At 52.9% G+C, this 16,098-nt stretch overlaps 1 protein-coding gene across 5 annotated transcripts in view; it reads right to left on the bottom strand.

Annotated features, from left to right (window-relative positions):
• Positions 1–10,177: 10,177 nt before the first annotated feature.
• RPH3A (rabphilin 3A) overlaps positions 10,178–16,098 on the bottom strand; it is a 30,110-nt gene continuing 24,189 nt past the window's right edge. For 4 of the 5 annotated variants that reach the window (XM_064392167.1, XM_064392169.1, XM_064392164.1 and 1 more), the window contains 5 exons: positions 15,925–15,981; positions 15,272–15,423; positions 13,789–13,870; positions 13,231–13,327; positions 10,178–12,903 (listed from right to left, as the gene is read on the bottom strand). In XM_064392167.1, coding sequence (XP_064248237.1) covers positions 12,773–12,903; positions 13,231–13,327; positions 13,789–13,870; positions 15,272–15,423; positions 15,925–15,981 — 519 coding nt within the window. In that variant the 3' untranslated portion in view covers positions 10,178–12,772. The remainder of the gene's footprint in view (positions 12,904–13,230; positions 13,328–13,788; positions 13,871–15,271; positions 15,424–15,924; positions 15,982–16,098) is intronic. The other variant, XM_064392166.1, reaches the window with a different exon arrangement.

Here is a 16,098-nt window from a genome sequence, read left to right on the forward strand (position 1 = left end):
GAAACAATTTGGGATTGAAGCCACATTTGGGGCCTTTTGGGAGTGGAAATTCAACTTTTTTTTGGGCTGGGGGTGCAGGGTACAGCTGAATCGGAGTTTCTCTCCTGCTGGTCCTTGCCATTCCCATGGCAGATGCTGGAGCAGCATCCCAGAGCTTTTCCAGAGGTTTTGCCTTCTTCCCAAGGATGAGGCTGTGCTTGTGCTTCCAGGTCTGGGTTATTAGGGAGGTGGCATCCAGGGAAGGGCAGGATAAGGAGCCTCATTTCATTTGTTGATGGATTTGTATCCCTGCTGACCTGCCAGGGTGTTCCTCTGCAGGTGGAAGATGTCCTTGCAGTCCTGGTTTTCCCAGACTGGGGAGCTGGGCTGACTTATCAGGGAGCAGCTGATTAAAAGTCAATAATTAGCAAATCTTGCACTCTCCGTGCCTGTGCTCCACCTGAGCCAGGAAAGGGAATAATTCCCAGGAATGTTGTGGAATAACGAGCTGCTCCTGGCCTTTCCTGCTCTTCTTTTCCACATTCATGTTCCAGCAGTACAGCCTGGGCAGGAACCAGCTGGAACCACCGAAAAGGGGCTGAGCAGAGTTTTCCCCATGGGTTTGAATTGCTTTTAGGCACAAATTTTGGGATTTGAGGGGTTGGAGGCAGGAGATCCACGCGAATCACCCCCAGGAAAGGACAGAGCAGCCCCTGGCAGCTGCGGGGGAATTTTGGGAAGTCTCTCTTTGGAACAGGATCCAACACCCTGTGATCCCCCTGGAGCTGCTGAAGGCTTTTCCTCGGTCCTGGTGCTTCCCTGCTCCCCCGGGAAGCAGCCACGGTTCCCTGGGAATTCCGTGAGTCTCTCCCAGAAAGAATTCCCGGAGGGGCCGCACCCCTCCTGCCCTGCTTTTCCTTAATTAACTCATTAGGATGCCGGTGACAGCGACATCTCCAGCGGGGAGCGGCTCTCCCGGCGCAGGCAGTGATGGATGTCCAATTCCCGCTGCCTGCAACCCCAAAAAACGCCCCGGGGCTGCAAATCCGGGGTCATTCCAGAGTAAAAAGAGGGGAAAAAATAGGAATTGGGATGATGCAATGCTCAGGCTTTTGTGGATGATCAGGGAGCCGGGAGTTTGGACACGGAGCTCTGGAGTCTTGGTGTTGGTTTTGTGATTATTTGGAGTGGGGGGAATTAATAAAAAACCGAACAAGAAAGAGGCAACCGTGTGGATTAAAGCTGGAAAGAAGAGGATTAAGGGATTGAAGGGGAAAGAGGTGCTGGGAATGCAGATGGAGGGGATATTTCCCCTTTCAGCCACTCTGCCTGTGGGAAAAGGGGGAAAAAAGGTTTTGATAAGCTCTTTAAAAAATTCATGAGGTTTCCAGCGCTGTGTTTGTTTATTTGTTCCCCGGGGATAAACTCCTGGAATACAACATCCCATTTGTCAGGAGGGCCTAAATCAGACTGGCCTGCCAATAAATTATAAAAACCAACACTTTGAGATTGTGCTGCAGACCCTGGGGGGGGGGCAGAATTTTGGGTCAGGAAAGAAAGATTTAGGGCAGGAGGGGATGCTCCATCCAGCCTGGCCTTGGACACCTCCAGGGATCCGGAGGCAGCCACAGCTTCTCTGGGCACCCTGAGCCAGGGCCTGACCACTCTCCCAGGGAAGGATTGCTTCCTGAAATCCAATCTAAATCTCTCCTTTTTTAGTTTAAAACCATCCCCCCCTTGTCCCCAGCAGCCCAATTCTCTCCCTAAACACAAAGCATTCCTTAAGCCAGGCAGGAATTCCTAAGCAATGGGGGTTTTGCAATCCATGCCCCTGCCTCCGGCTGATTTTGGGCTCAGGGCTTTGTTTTGCAGAGGCGGTGAAGCCCAAAATGTGATGGAGATTCCTGTCAGGGCTGTCCTGAGTATTCCTGGTGCTCCATGAGGAGAGGAGGCACATCCCATTCCCCCAGCCGCCCTCAGGCACAGCACCTTCCCTTTAAACCTGAAAAAGGGATCGAATTTCCATTTCTTCCCACTAATTCATGGATCTGGGTTTGTCTTTCACGTGTTGTTGTTGTTGTTCCAAGCTGCCCTTGGAGCGCAGCAGGCGCTGGGATGAGACTGTGCCAGGTCCTGCCAGGAGAATCCATGGAGGCATCACCAAATTGGAATTCCTTCCTGCCCTGCAAACTCGGGGCTTTCGGAGGAAAAACGTTTGAAGGAGGGAATTTTAGGAGGGATGAGGGGTTTGGATCAGCGAGGGGTTCCCCAGCTGCACCCACCCTGGAAGGGCAGCGTGTCCTGGGTGCAGGGAAATAAAAAATAAATCCTCCAGCAGCTCCTGGGAGCCTCGGGGATGATGAAATCCCCGGGATGAGGGTGATGGATGTGGGGAAGGGCTGGAGCAGAGGCAGGGACCATGATCTGCCCTGACCCGGGCAAGAGGCAGCTCCATGAATCCTCCATCATGGATGGACAGGACAAGGCAGAGCTGGAAGTTTTCCAGTGAACATTTGGAGTTTTGGTGCTGCTTTTGGGCTGGATCAGGACGTTCCCAGCTGGAGCAGGTCCCCAAATCCTGGTGGCAGCGCAGGTGTTTGGCTGGGGGGGAGCAGAGGAACCATCTGTGTGCACAGGGATCATCCTCACGCTTCCATGGAGCTGTGAATCCAGAGGCAAAGCTGCTTCCCCTGCCTTTGCCACAGGATTTTGGCTCTTCCCTCAGCTCTGGATAAACGAGCTGTGAGCTGCCCCTCACCCTCCCTGGGGCAGGGTTGCACTCCAGAGAGGAAAAGCTGGAGAACAGTGAGGCAAATCCACATTTCTTCCAATGTGGAATGGGGAAACTCAGGAAAACCTTCCAAAATCCCCGTTTTTGCCCCATTTTGCCATCCTCCCTTGGCAGCTCCTGGCAGAGGGATTGGCTCTGCCCTCCTGAGGGTGAGGGCAGGGCGGCGGTGGGAAGGAGGAAATGCCACATCACTGAGTGATGGCCCCCAGGCAGGAGTGACACAATCCCACAAAACAGGAGGAGATCCCAGGGGTTCCTGGGGGGGATCCATCCCCTCCAACCTTTCCTCCCTGGATCTGGAGCTCCCCAAAAGCTGCTCCTGGCCGGAGAGCTCCCAGCACGATGGTTCCCCAGCCTGGCCAAAGGCAGGAGATTATGGAGCTTTGGAGCAGACACGTGGAATGGCTGTGTCCTACTTTTGGAGAGCAGAATCCAGTATTTAAAAAAAAAAAAAAAAAAAAAAAGCCAGTTGTGGTGAGAGCAAATATAGCAACGGGCTCCTCTGGAGTGACAAAGCCCTGCCAGGGTGACACCCCCACAGCCTGGCATGTCCCCTGGGAATATGGAAAAAGGTTTGTTTGTTCCCCAGTCTCCTCTCCCCACTGGGGAAGCATCTCCAGACACATTTCAGGCTGACACGAGCAGGGACTTCCCTGGGGATGAGCAGCCAAGCAGCTCCTTGGCAGTGTCCTCCTCTTTGTCCTTGTGATCCCATCCCTGCTCCTGCCCCTATTCCTATTTCTGGCCCTATTCCCATCCCTCATTCCCCATTTAAACCCATCCTAATCCCCATTTCCCATCCCCATTCTCATCCCCTTTTATCCCATCCCAATCCCCATCCCACCCCCTCCAGGGAACTGGTGATTCCCCTCCCTGACTGGGAGCCCTCCCTCACCAATCAAATCCCAATCTGGAACCAATTAACCCCTTAATCACCGAGTGGAGGCAAAGGGAGCAGCAGGTGCTGCTGGGGGACATTCCCAACCTTCCCCCGGGAATTCTGAGGCTCGGCCATGGATTTACTGCCTGTGCTCCATTATCCCTGATCAATAGAACAGTTATCACTTAATGGGCTAAAATTGTCATTCTGAGGGCCCAGATCTGCCTGTTCTGGCACTGCTAATTGGGGAGGGGCTTAATGAAAATGTAAATCCAGGCCCATTAATCAAACAATTATTTGGGAACCACGAGACAGCCGGTGCTGAACCTAATTAAGAAATAAACAAAGTTAATCAGCGAGCAGAAAACATTTACTAATCAGACAGGTACGTTGTGAGCAAGAAATATCAGGCAATCATTTATTAAACATTCCCAAACCTCCTCCTCTCCTCAATAACCCCACATTCCAGCTTCCAGGAAGGCCCAGCCTGGGTTTATTAAAGCATTTGTTCTGCTTTAGGGTCCGCTGGGTACTGCAGAACAGAAACTTATTACTCTGCCAGAAGAATAATTGCATCAATTTCAAATAATAGGGCCAGGGCCCCATTGGGGACAGGGGGTGGCACCTGATCCTGGGGCTGTTTGGGTTTAATTATTGGCATTTAGAGCTCACTCCGCTCCACAGTTAATTCTGATAAAAATAGAAGGATTGCAACGACACCTAAAGATGGAGCTGGTGACATTTCCTTTCCTGGAAAACCTGCTTGTCTGGGATAAATGGGAATATTCACTCTGAACTTGTCATCATCTCCAATATTTCCAAAAAGATGAACACCTTCAGGTCCCTGAGCTGCAGTTCCCCCTTTGACCGTGCAGCAGGGCTGGGATGTGGTCCTGGGGTTTTATCCATAAATCCATGGCGAGGCAGGATTCTGGTGCTCCCATCCTGTTCCTGCTCCTTTCCATCTCTGGGATTCAGAGGGGTGGGGCTGAAAGTCCCTGGAATTGGGGGGGCTGGGAGGAGACCCAGCCTTGATACCTCCAAACCCCCCAGAGCTCATCCCAATCCCCTTTCCCTGGTTTTTTTTCCAGAGCCACAATTAAGCCCATTTTCCCCCCAGCCAGGCTCAGCATCTGTTTATCCAAAACCTCCATCATTAGGTTAATGATTCTCAGCAAATTATTTTATCCACAGCCAGGCTCATCTCGAAAATGGAGCGGGAATGTCAGCAGCTCCATCAGGAGAGGTGGACACCAGAACCACGGGACAGTCAGTCCATTGTCCCCCCTGGATATTGGTTGTGTCTTACAGCATTCCAGGTGCTGCTCAGGACCCCAATCCCAGCTCCACTGGTGCAGGAACAGATCCACCAAGGAGCAGAGATGGTTTTGGTATCCATCCATCCATCCATCCATCCATCCATCCATCCATCCATCCCATCCCTCCATCCATCCACCCATCCATCCCTCCATCATCCATCCATCCATCCCTCCATCCCTCCATCCCTCCATCCATCCATCCACCCATCCATCCATCCATCCCTCCCTCCATCATCCATCCATCCACCCATCCATCCATCCATCCATCCATCCATCATCCACCCATCCATCCCTCCATCCATGGGACAGACACACAGAGAGAACAAAGCTGCAGCCCCCAGTCCTGCTCCCCAGTTTAGTGACAAACCCTCCTGCTCTCCACAGGGATGCGTGGGATGCTGACCAGGGTTTCAAGTAAATTAGGGGGAAAACAGACATGGAAAACAGCCCGGGATGGATGAACACTGTGCTGCCACCACCAGCAGCTGCTCCATGGATGGGTGGCCCTGCTGCCACCTCCTGCTGTCACACCCTGCCCTGGGGACATCAGCCAGTGGCTTCCATGAGCACAGGAGACTTCCCAGCACCTTCAGCCACCGCTGCGGGACCGCGAGATTCCAGGGACTGGGAAAGGGTGGGTGACCCACGCGGGTCCCTGCGTCACACCAGCAGGTTCCCAACCTGTGCACCAGGATGATTTCCAGGGCACCGACGCCATGCCCGTGTCGTTTTTCAAACAATTAAAGATAAAGAGCCCGAGCTCGGCTCGTGTTTCAGCCCTAACGCCGCTGCCAAAGATCATCGCGTCAGCGGCGCTTGTAAAACAAAGGAGATCGATAAGATTCCCACTCCGGGAAAGCAGCCCCGGCTCGGGGTTATCCCGGTGCACCGGGGCCTGCCAGCTCCTCTGGGCCCTTCCCAGGGACCTGCTGGGTTTTATTTTCCCTTTTCTTGGGTTTTTGATTCAGCAGCTGCTTACCGGGCTTCGCTTCGTTCTTCTGCTTCCCCCGCGAATCCCAGAAAAATTGGGGGTGGAAAGGAATTTAAGATTCACCCCATTGCACCCCCTGTTGTTCTCCACTGTCCCAGGTTGCTTCAAGCCCCATCCAGCCTCACCCCGAGCCCTTCCAGGGATGGAAGGAGTGCGTTTTTCAGGGATGTAACCAACCTTGATCCCACCTGGCAGAGCAGCTTTCCCTCAGGCAGGTTTCCATTCCCACTTTTCCTGCCGCTCTGCAAAGCCTTGTTTCCCTGAAAACTTTCCAGCTGCTCGATCGCAGCCAATTTGCAAGGCCAAGACATTTAAAACACCCTGAGAGCAGCTGGGGATGAAAGGTGTGAGCTCCAGCAAGGTGAGAGCTCCTGGAAACTCATCCTCTGGGAGAGTTTTGGAGATAAGGCAGAGCCCGAATTCCCCCTCTGGAAGTGCCACCTGCCTTTACAAAGGAGCTGGAGTCGCACGGAGCTGAATAACTCGGATTTTAAAAGGAAAATACTCTTTGTTAGAGGCTGAATAAAGCCCTGATTTGCCGAGGCTCTGGAGATCTTGGCTGCGGCACTCAGGGTTTCCATGACAGGGCTCTTATCAGGGCGATACCGATCAGCTCCTGAGCCCTGCCCAGCTGGCCCTTAATTAACGATGCTGACCCTCGTCAGGGGACAAAGCGGAGTGACAGCGACACCCGCGAATTTCTCAGGCTCCTTCCCTCTCAAATTCGGCCCATCCCGTTTACCAACACCCCCAAGGCTTCTCAGTGGCAATTCCCTTTGACCCGAACTAAATTAATTTTTTTCCTTCCTTTTTGTCTGCCACAGCTTTTATTCCCCGTTTTACCCAGATCAAGGCGAGCCTTTTTGTTCAGACAGCTTCTGAAAGGAGTTTGTGGGGGCTTTTCCCAGCAAACCTGAGAAATCCGTTATCTCTGCGGCCCTAATGGATTCAGGGAGCTGCTCAGATCTCTGAAGGCAGAAAACTGCAGTTTTCCAGCCTCATTCCAGCTGCTCCATCCCGCTTGGAAGGCAGGTGCTGGCATCCCACTGCCTGATCTTCCCAATCTGCCCGTGACTCGCATTCATGGCCCAGCATTCCCAAAATGTCCCCAAAGGAGCCGTGGCCGTGTCCCCCACAGCGAGGGTGCAGCTGCTCCCCAGCTCCATCCCGCTCCTGCCAGGCTCACGTTCCACTCCCAGCTGATCAGAACCCTCCTGGATCCCAGGAAAATGCAGTTTTCCAGCTCTTGGTGCTGCAGCAGGATGGAAACGGCTGGATCCACACGGCAGGGCTGGGGGAGGGAGTGATCCCCTTCCCACCCCTGTGGGTATGGGAATAACATCCCAGCCAAACCCAGCCTCTCCCAGTTTAAACCCATTCCCACGTCCTGGACACTGCTGCTCTTTGGAATGCAGCCCCCAGGAACAGCTGAGGGGAGCTCAGCACCACAGCCAGGCTGGGCTGCAGTGGTGGTGCCTGGAAAAGAGAAAAGCCATGGAAGCAGAGCCAGGGGATGATGGGAGCAGGGTGGGAAAGGTTGGAATTTTGTGCTCGTTTCTAATGAAATTCCACTTTCCACACTGGGCAGTGCGGGCAGGTGCACAAATTATCCCAGCTGAGCCTGGCATTGAGATCTCCCATGTGCTGGAGATCCCATCCCATCCCATCCCATCCCATCCCATCCCATCCCATCCCATCCCATCCCATCCCCACACAGGGTGAATTTCTCATTCCAATTCCATCTCCTGGGCTCTCTCCCAGTACAAACCCGTCACCATTATGCCCAGTTAATATTTAAGCTGGGCTTAATCAAACTCCTTTTCCAATTCCCTTCCCATTTTCCCCTCTACTTTTCTCGGAGTGTGGATTCTGTTGGAATCCGGGATTTATGGCAGCTGCTGACCACTCCTCTCCCCAGCTGCCATAACTCCCGTTCTGCTCTCTGCAATAAAAAAATAAACAACAAACTGATATTTATTGTCTGGATTTTTCTTCCCCAAAAAAGTCAGGAAATTCTCTAAATCACAGCTCCATGTTTACTGGCACAGGAGGAGCTCAGCATCCCCTGGGGCTCTCCACTTGCCTCTCCCACTCAAGATCCAACATTCCCCAGTGGAAAAAAAACATCCCAAAACTCAGCTTCCCTCAGGAAAATCTTCATGGCCTCTCCAGGTGCCAGCAGGACCCTCACCACTGCAGTGGCCACACTGGGGTGGGAGAGAACCATTTATTTGGGGCTGAGGACTGATGAGATGAAAGCCATTGATCCCAGCTCGTAATTACATTGTTATCTCTGCCCTGGGAGATAAAGAGATCTCTCCCTGCTGGCTTTTGGGAAAGCTGGGCTCCAAAGCGGATAGAGGAGGGATTTATTTATTTGAGCTCCTCTGTTTTTTAAGTGAAATGTTAAAGAGGAAAAGCTTGGTTTATTTATTTTGGTTTTTTCCCCCAGGAGATGGGAAGCAGGGAAGGTTTCCCTCCTGCTCCTGATACCCCAGGATCAGGCAGGAGATGAGGAAAGCTTCATAAAAAGGAATTTTTAATGAATTATCCCACAGGAGGTAATCAGAAAACGGCACTGCAGGGCATGAGCTGGGTCACTGGGTGCTGCTGTGAGCTCCTGGAGCCTTGGAGAGGAGCACACTGCATTTCACAGCAGTGCAACAAGAGCCCAAGACTTTGCCAACACCTCCATCCCGTGGCTTTTCTCCAGGGATGGTCCTGGCCCCTCTCCCAGATCAGGACCTGCCTCAGGTCCTGGCAGCTGCTAAAGGAGCTGCTGCCATCCTCATTTCCCATCCCCCTGGATCAAGAACAAACTGGGATTGATTTCCCAGCCACTGTAAATCCCTGCTCCTGGCTGGCCTGGCCAGCACCAGGAGGAGAATCCAAATTTTGGTTGCTCCAAAGGTGCAAATCCCATTAGCAGACGAGGAAAGGGCTGGGGGAACAGAGGGGTTCGGATGTGCTGAGGTGGAATTAAAGTGGGAAGGCACCTACAGAAGCAGGAGATTCAAAGGATGGTCCTGAACGAGCCCACTTTGCAATCCAAGGACTTTCCTTCTGGAGAGACTGAGAAGAAAATGGGAGGAGAAATAGGAATTAGAGGGAATAAATATTCCTGTCTTATTCCTGTGGATTTGAGCAGAATCCCTCTTTGGAATCATTTTCCATGCAGGAATTCACAACAAACCACAGCTGGCTCTGCTTCATCCACAAACACCACAGCACCTTCATTGCAGAGAATCCTCATCCCAGCCTTCATCTGGAGCTGGGTGGTCTCTGCTGGGACCCCTTGGGTTGGATTTCTTGGCTGGGAGGTCTTGGATGGGACTGGAATTCCTCCACTGGGGTTTCTCTGCTGGGCAGGAAATGGAGAAGAGGAGGGAAGATCAATGAGAAGAACCCAACGCTGGAAAACAAAAACATCAAAAAAGAAGTTAAAGCTCAATTTTAAGCCTGCTGGGAAGGTTTTTCCAAGAGGACAAAGCCTCAACTCTTCCCTGCCGCTGAAGGTTTGAGCGTTAGGAGCGGCAGGAGCGGGGTGCGATTGCCCCAAAAATCCCCAAATTCCTGGAAATATCGGGACCATCCTTCCGGCAGCTCCTCCCCGCTCCACGCCTGGAGCTCCAGTGACATCTGCTGCTGTCTCTGGGCATCGCCACCGGCCCGGCCACCGCCGCCCCGGGCACACGAGGGGCGATGTCCCCACCCAGGGCTGCCACCAGCCCTGCCCGGGAACCGAGCCCAGGAAAAGAAGGAAATAAAAGGAAATAAAGGGAAATAAAAGTAAATAAATGGATATAAAAGGAAATCCTTTATTGGTTGGAGCTGCCACCCCCCGAGGGAGCGGCTCCTGCTCCCCAAACTGGGGGTGATGGAGGGAACTGGGAGGAAAAATATTCTCCCATCCCCACTCCTGCTTTTCCTCAGGGGTTTCACTCCCAGGCACCAAGTGAGGCGAGCCTGTGGATGATTTAAATCTGCATGATTTTACCCAGGATATTCCCAAACCCGGGAATCCCTGTTACCCACCCCGGGGGAACCAGGATCTCCCTTCCAGGATCTCTCTCCCAACCACCCCAAACTTCTCAACATCTCCAGCCCAACTCAATGCCAGCAGCCCAAACCCACCAGGAATTCCCAGAACCAGGCCCTTTGTCCACCCCAGGAGGTTCCTGTTCCCACAGGGAATGAAAGAAGCAAAAAAATTGTAATTTTTTTTGTTCTTTTCCGATAGTCTCACTTTATTAGATACCACATCAAGAGAGGATGTTGTGCTGCATGCAGCGGAAGACTGGAGGATTTCTAATTCCTGTGTAAGGTTTTCTTTTTCTCTTTAACAGTTGTAAACTGATATTTGGCTGTAAAATCACTGCATGCGAGTCTGAATGCAAACAGCAGTAGAAGAGGCTTTTCATTTTCTTTTTTTTTTTCCTTTTTGTTTGTTTGTTTTTCACCATTCCCAATCCATAGTTGCATGCTTTATTTACAACAAAAAGAAGTCATTCAGGGCAGGAATTATAATCAGAAAAACTGAGAAGAAGGGGGGGCAGAGACCAGGGCTGTGGTTTTGCACGATACTGAGGAGATTGGCAAGTTGCACTTGATTGATTTTTGGAGGTGCAAAGAGATGATCTGAGTATCCTTTTCCCAAAGAGAGCAGGCTGAACAGGGATGGGAATACAGGATGGGAGAAGGGTAACCCTAAGTGAGTTGTTCTGCACACACAAAGGAGGCTGGGCTGCTGCAGGACTGGGAGAAATTAAGGAATTGCTTAAATAATTATTTTAAAGGTTTTTTTACCCTCAGCCACACGTTTCCACAGCACAGCTCCGTGCCCAGGTGCTGCCCTGGGTATGACCAGGAATGTTTGGGCCAGGTCCATCCCTCTGGAAGGGGTGGTGGCAGCTTGGAGTCATTAAGGTTGAGAAAGGGAGAGTCCAACCATTGCTCCTGGATCCCACAGCTCAGCACGGGATGGAGAGGGGAACAGTCCAAAAAACCAGGATTGTTTCAGTCTGCTCCTGGCCAGAGCGGCTCAGGGATGCCACACTGACCAGCACAGAGGCAAGAATTCCATGAAAAATGGGAAAATTTCCAGGCGTCCTCTTCCTTTCCACCCCAAGCCAAGCCACAAGCACCATCACATCACTTGGGGTGATGGAAGAGGATTCCCAGCCCTGGCTGGACCCTCTGGGGTGGCTTGGGTTGGCTTTTCCCACCTGGAGATCCAGGGAGGGGGGAGCCTGTGCCAGGCTGGGATAGCCCAGCTCAGAGGGGTTTGTGTCACCCAGGGCTGGGGACACTCAGGGCACATCAGCAAGCTCTGCTGGGGGTGCGGGGAGATCAAGAAAATATCAGGAGAATGGAACTCATCCAACTCCAAGAGGGCAGCAGCATCAGCGGGGGCAGGGGGCCAGGGGGAGGTTTCACACCCCATGCTCAGTGTGACAAAAAAATTCCATACATTCCATAGTGCTTAGTGTGCTCCTATCCACAGGGCCTGGGGGTTTCCAGAGCCAGGGAATGGTTCCAGAGCCAGGGATTGGTTCCAGAGCCAGGGAATGGTTCCAGAGCCAGGGAATGGCTCCAGAGCCAGGGAATGGCTCCAGAGCCAGGGATTGGTTCCAGAGCCAGGGAATGGTTCCAGAGCCAGGGAATGGTTCCAGAGCCCAGCAGCAGCACCTGCAGAGTCTGTGCTGTCCTGCTGTCCAGACCAGATCCAACAGCTCCAGGCCACCCTTAAAGTGCAGGCTGAGGGTTCTTGTGCAGAAAACTGGGGAAAACGAAAGAAAACCAAACCAAACCAAACCAAGTTTGGAAGATCTCGGACTGTTCCAGCCAGTTCCAGGAGCTGTGGTGGTTTGAAGCAATAATCCTTGCACACATCAGGGGGCTGGGGGGAAGCAGCAGCTCCCTCAGCTTCCCTCCCAAGGAACAGTAAATCCTCGGAAGCAGGAGGGGTCTGAGGGGACCTAGGACCCCTCCAGGGCTCGGCCAGTCACTACTACACAGCTCAGAGGTGAAGAGGAGGTAGTCACAACCCTAAAACACAGCTGGGCTCCTACAGCAGCGGAGCCCCCAAATTCCTCGGGTGGAGGAACCGCCCGTGGAAACGACACAAACCAACCCAAACCTGCTCCCCTGCGAGCACAGAGCTCCCCAAACCCTCCTTGTCGCTGTCGTGCTGTTGGTGGTGGATCTTCTCAGCAAAGGATGTGCCACAACATTGCTCAGCTGGGCCGAACCAGAGGTGAAGCTCAAGCAGGACTCGCAGGATGACGCCGGTGACACCGGATTCGGCCTGACCACGACGACACGGACACCAGGCGACGGTGACACCCACACCAAAGCCAAGGAGCTTTTTCGTTATTGCAACTGAGGTATTGAGATCACACAAGCAAGGACAGGCTGATGCTCCCAGGCCCAGCACTCCCATCTCCCTGGGGGAGACGCCGGAGCGGAGGCTGGAGGGACACGGAGCGTCAGAAACGCGACGGGAACGCTGCCACGGGGACGGGGAGAGAGAGAGGGGGAACAGTCAGGAGGGAACAGTCAGGAGGGAACTATTGCTTGCCAAAATTACGCACCAGGGGAACCCGACAGCCTCCCTCCCCCAGCTGAAAATAAATAAAGGAGAATAGAAAAGATCTGGGGGAGTTTCCAGCGGAGGATGGAGGGGCTCGGAGGAGGACCCTGGGATCAGAGGCTGTAGCAAGGCATGGCTGTGCTGGAAGACGGGACACCAGGGACATCAGGGACCTACAGGGGCGTGGCAGAGGGCGGGGAGGGCCGGCCAGAGGCTCCCTTTAATCACTGGCTACGTGGTTCTCGTTCTGCAGGGTGTGCCAGCGCTCGATCTTCTTGTCCTTGTTCTTCAAACACTCGTACCAGTGTTTCAAGCGCTCGCCCTTGGCCGTGATTCCCAGCTGGCAGCCGCCTGGGAAAAGGGGAAAAGAGCAGACTTTGTATCCAGAGGTGGTGCTGATGTGCCAGGAAATCCCGCCACGGGCACACACCTCACACCCTGCAACGCTTTTTCCACCTCCTGGATCAAAAATCTAACGGAAGATTAGAAGCCTGGAGATGCTTTTCCTGCCCAAAAGACCTCCCAGGATGCTGAAATTCGGGCAGTGTGGGGGGTGCACCCTCCAGATTCCATCATCCCACCTGGGCAGGTGACCCAGGCCCCCCTCCCATTGAGCAAACCCCAAACCAGGCAGCAAACCCCTGCCCTGAGGGCAGAATCCCCCAGCCCATCCCTCACCGATGTAGTCGTTGGATTTTCCGATGTCGTAATCCCAGACGGAAATGTCCAGGGATTTCTTGGCCAGGTCGCTGTGTTTGATGTCATAGAAGAACTCCTGCAGAAATGGGAGTGCCCATGTCACACCCCAAAGGAAAACACACCCTAAAAGCGGCAGTTAAAGGGTTGGACCTGATCTCTGCTCAGCCTGGGTTCAAAATCCAAGGAGAGGAGGGTTAAATTATAATTAATGAAGGAAAAATGCTCCTCCTCTTTTCCAGGAGTCAAGCACCTACGTGAGCCCTTTCCAGCTGTCCCATCCAAGCAGCACCAGTGGAGAATTTCCAGTTTCCACCCCCAGGAATGCTCATCCCACCCACACCCCCAGCTGGGATGCAGGGAGCTTTCAGGGTGTGTGGTGCTGCCATGGCAAAGTCATTCCCAAAATATTCCCGGGCGCAGGAGTGGGAAAGGAGCTTGAGCAAAGAGCCAAACCTTGGGGAGTTTGTCTTCCACCTCCTCCACTCAACACAGTGCTCAGTGAATTGATTTGATAATATAAAAAATAGCCATCCATACCTCGTTAAACTCAGGATTCAACGTTTTCTTCTTAATCTGTGTCTTGTGCTTGGCCTTTTTGCCCATGTCAGGTTTCAGCCAACTGGGGGCAACAGAAAACAGCTCAAAATTCAAGTGCAAGAACAGTGGGAGTTTATAAGCTTTAAAAGTGAGCTTCTGGGCTGGAAGAGATTTATTTAAGGCCAGTCTCTCTTCCCACCTTCCAGAGGATGTGGGAAAAGTGTGGGGCTGGGGCTGCGCAGATCCAGAACTCAATTTAGAGCTGGGATTAATTAGATCTGTTAGAAGTTGATTTAAAAATATAAAGCCACCATCTTCTGTTTGTAGAAATGGAGAATACAACAAATAAAGAGAGACTGGGAAGGGAAAGTGCTCAGTTCCACTGAGCTACAAAAAGATGAGCAGAATATGTTCGACATGAGAGTCACTGAATGAGCTTTAGGGAGAACAGAGGTTTTTTTCTGAAGGCAAAGGAAAAAACCAGGAGCAAAACCCCCACCAGGAGTGGCTGCAGGGATTTCTCTGTGGTGCAGCTCATGAAGCTGGAATAAAAGCTCATTCCCCCACATTCCCAGGAGCCATGGGAGTTCATGGGGCAGCAAGCAGGGCACGGAGGGACATGGAGCCACCTCTGTCCTGCAGCCAGGGTGGGTCAGAGGTGGAGAGAAGGACCCCCTGTCCTCCAGCTTCCACTGTCCCTGGACTCCCTTGATGAGTCACGGGTGGGAATCCCACTCCTGTGGATCCTGGGGGAGTCGGGCACCAGCCCCAAACCTGTCACTGGGATATTCTATGAAAATCCTTTGCTAGGATTTTTCTCCCATTCTAGCTGAGAAGCCTCAGAATAGAAATGTAAACCATAACTATCTGATGGTGTGGAAGGTGGCCCGGAGGTTGTTTACCCACAGGTGCATCTGTCATTGGTCCATGTGAGTTGTTTCTACTTAATGACCAACCATGGTCCAGCTGTGTGGACTCTCTGAGGGTCACGGGTTTTTGTTATTCATTCCATTCCATTCCATTCCATTCCATTCCATTCCATTCCATTCCATTCCATTCCAGCTTTCTGATGGATCCTTTCCATTCTTTTTAGTATGGTTTTAGTATAGCATTTCAATATAATATCTTAATATGATAAATCAGCCTTCTGAAACATGGAGTCAAGACTCTCATCTCTTCCCCCATCCTGGGGCCCTCGAACACAACCATACAAACCCACCCCACACCCCCTCTGCTTGCAGACATGAGGTGATCAGTCAACGCTTGGACTCTTGGAGTCTTTTCCAGCCTTTAACAACCCTGGGATTCACCACGAGGGATCTGGGCACTTGGGGAGCTCTGGGGAGCCACAGACCCAAGGGCTGGGTCAACACCACCCACAACAGGGACACCACCACTGCTGGAGAGCTCCTGCCGTGCCAGGGCTCCAGAGGAAGGCCAGCAGGGAGCCATTCCAGCCCGGAGCCATTCCCGGAGCACTCACAGCTTGACGAAGGGATCCGAGTATCCGTTGGCGTCCATGGCCGCCAGGTGCACGCAGCGCACGATGCCCACGATGAGCCCGCCCTGCTGGGTGCTGTACATGAGGGACACCAGGATCTTCCCGCGCTCCTCCACGTCCCCGCCGCGATCCACCTGCGGGAGGAGCCGCCAGAGGTGGGCGGGGAGGAAAAACGGGAAAACTCCGCGTGTGGAGGAAAAACGGGAAAACTCCGCGTGTCGAGGAAAAATGGGAAAACTCCACGTGTGGAGGAAAAACGGGAAAACTCCGCGTGTGGAGGAAAAACAGGAAAATGCCGCGTGTGGAGGAAAAACGGGAAAACTCCGTGTGTGGAGGGAAAACGAGAAAACTTCGTGTGGAGGAAAAACGGAAAACTCTGCGTGTGGAGGAAAAACGGGAAAACTCCGCGTGTGGAGGAAAAACGGGAAAACTCCGCGTGGGGGAGGAAAAACAGGGAAACTCCGTGTGTGGAGGAAAAACGGGAAAACGCCGCGTGTGGAGGAAAAACGGGAAAACGCCGTGTGGAGGAGGAGGGATGGGATGGATGGCAGGGAATGTAGGGGGGGATGATGGGGTTGTACAGGACGGATGGTGGAGAGGACGTGGGTGGAGCTTGTGCTGCTCCGAGGACTCACCTCCTCCTCGTACAGAGCCATCCCGCGGGATGCGCCCGTTGTTCCGGCACGCTTCGTCTGGGATGGGAAAGGGACAAGGAGGCTGCCATGAATGACTGGGAGAGGCACCATCCCACAGCAAAACTAGCTGGGAATGCAGGCAGCCCAGCTCCGCACTCCAAAGTGGAGGGACCT

Source organism: Passer domesticus, chromosome 17 (genome assembly GCF_036417665.1).
Source record: "Passer domesticus isolate bPasDom1 chromosome 17, bPasDom1.hap1, whole genome shotgun sequence".
NCBI lineage: Eukaryota > Metazoa > Chordata > Aves > Passeriformes > Passeridae > Passer > Passer domesticus.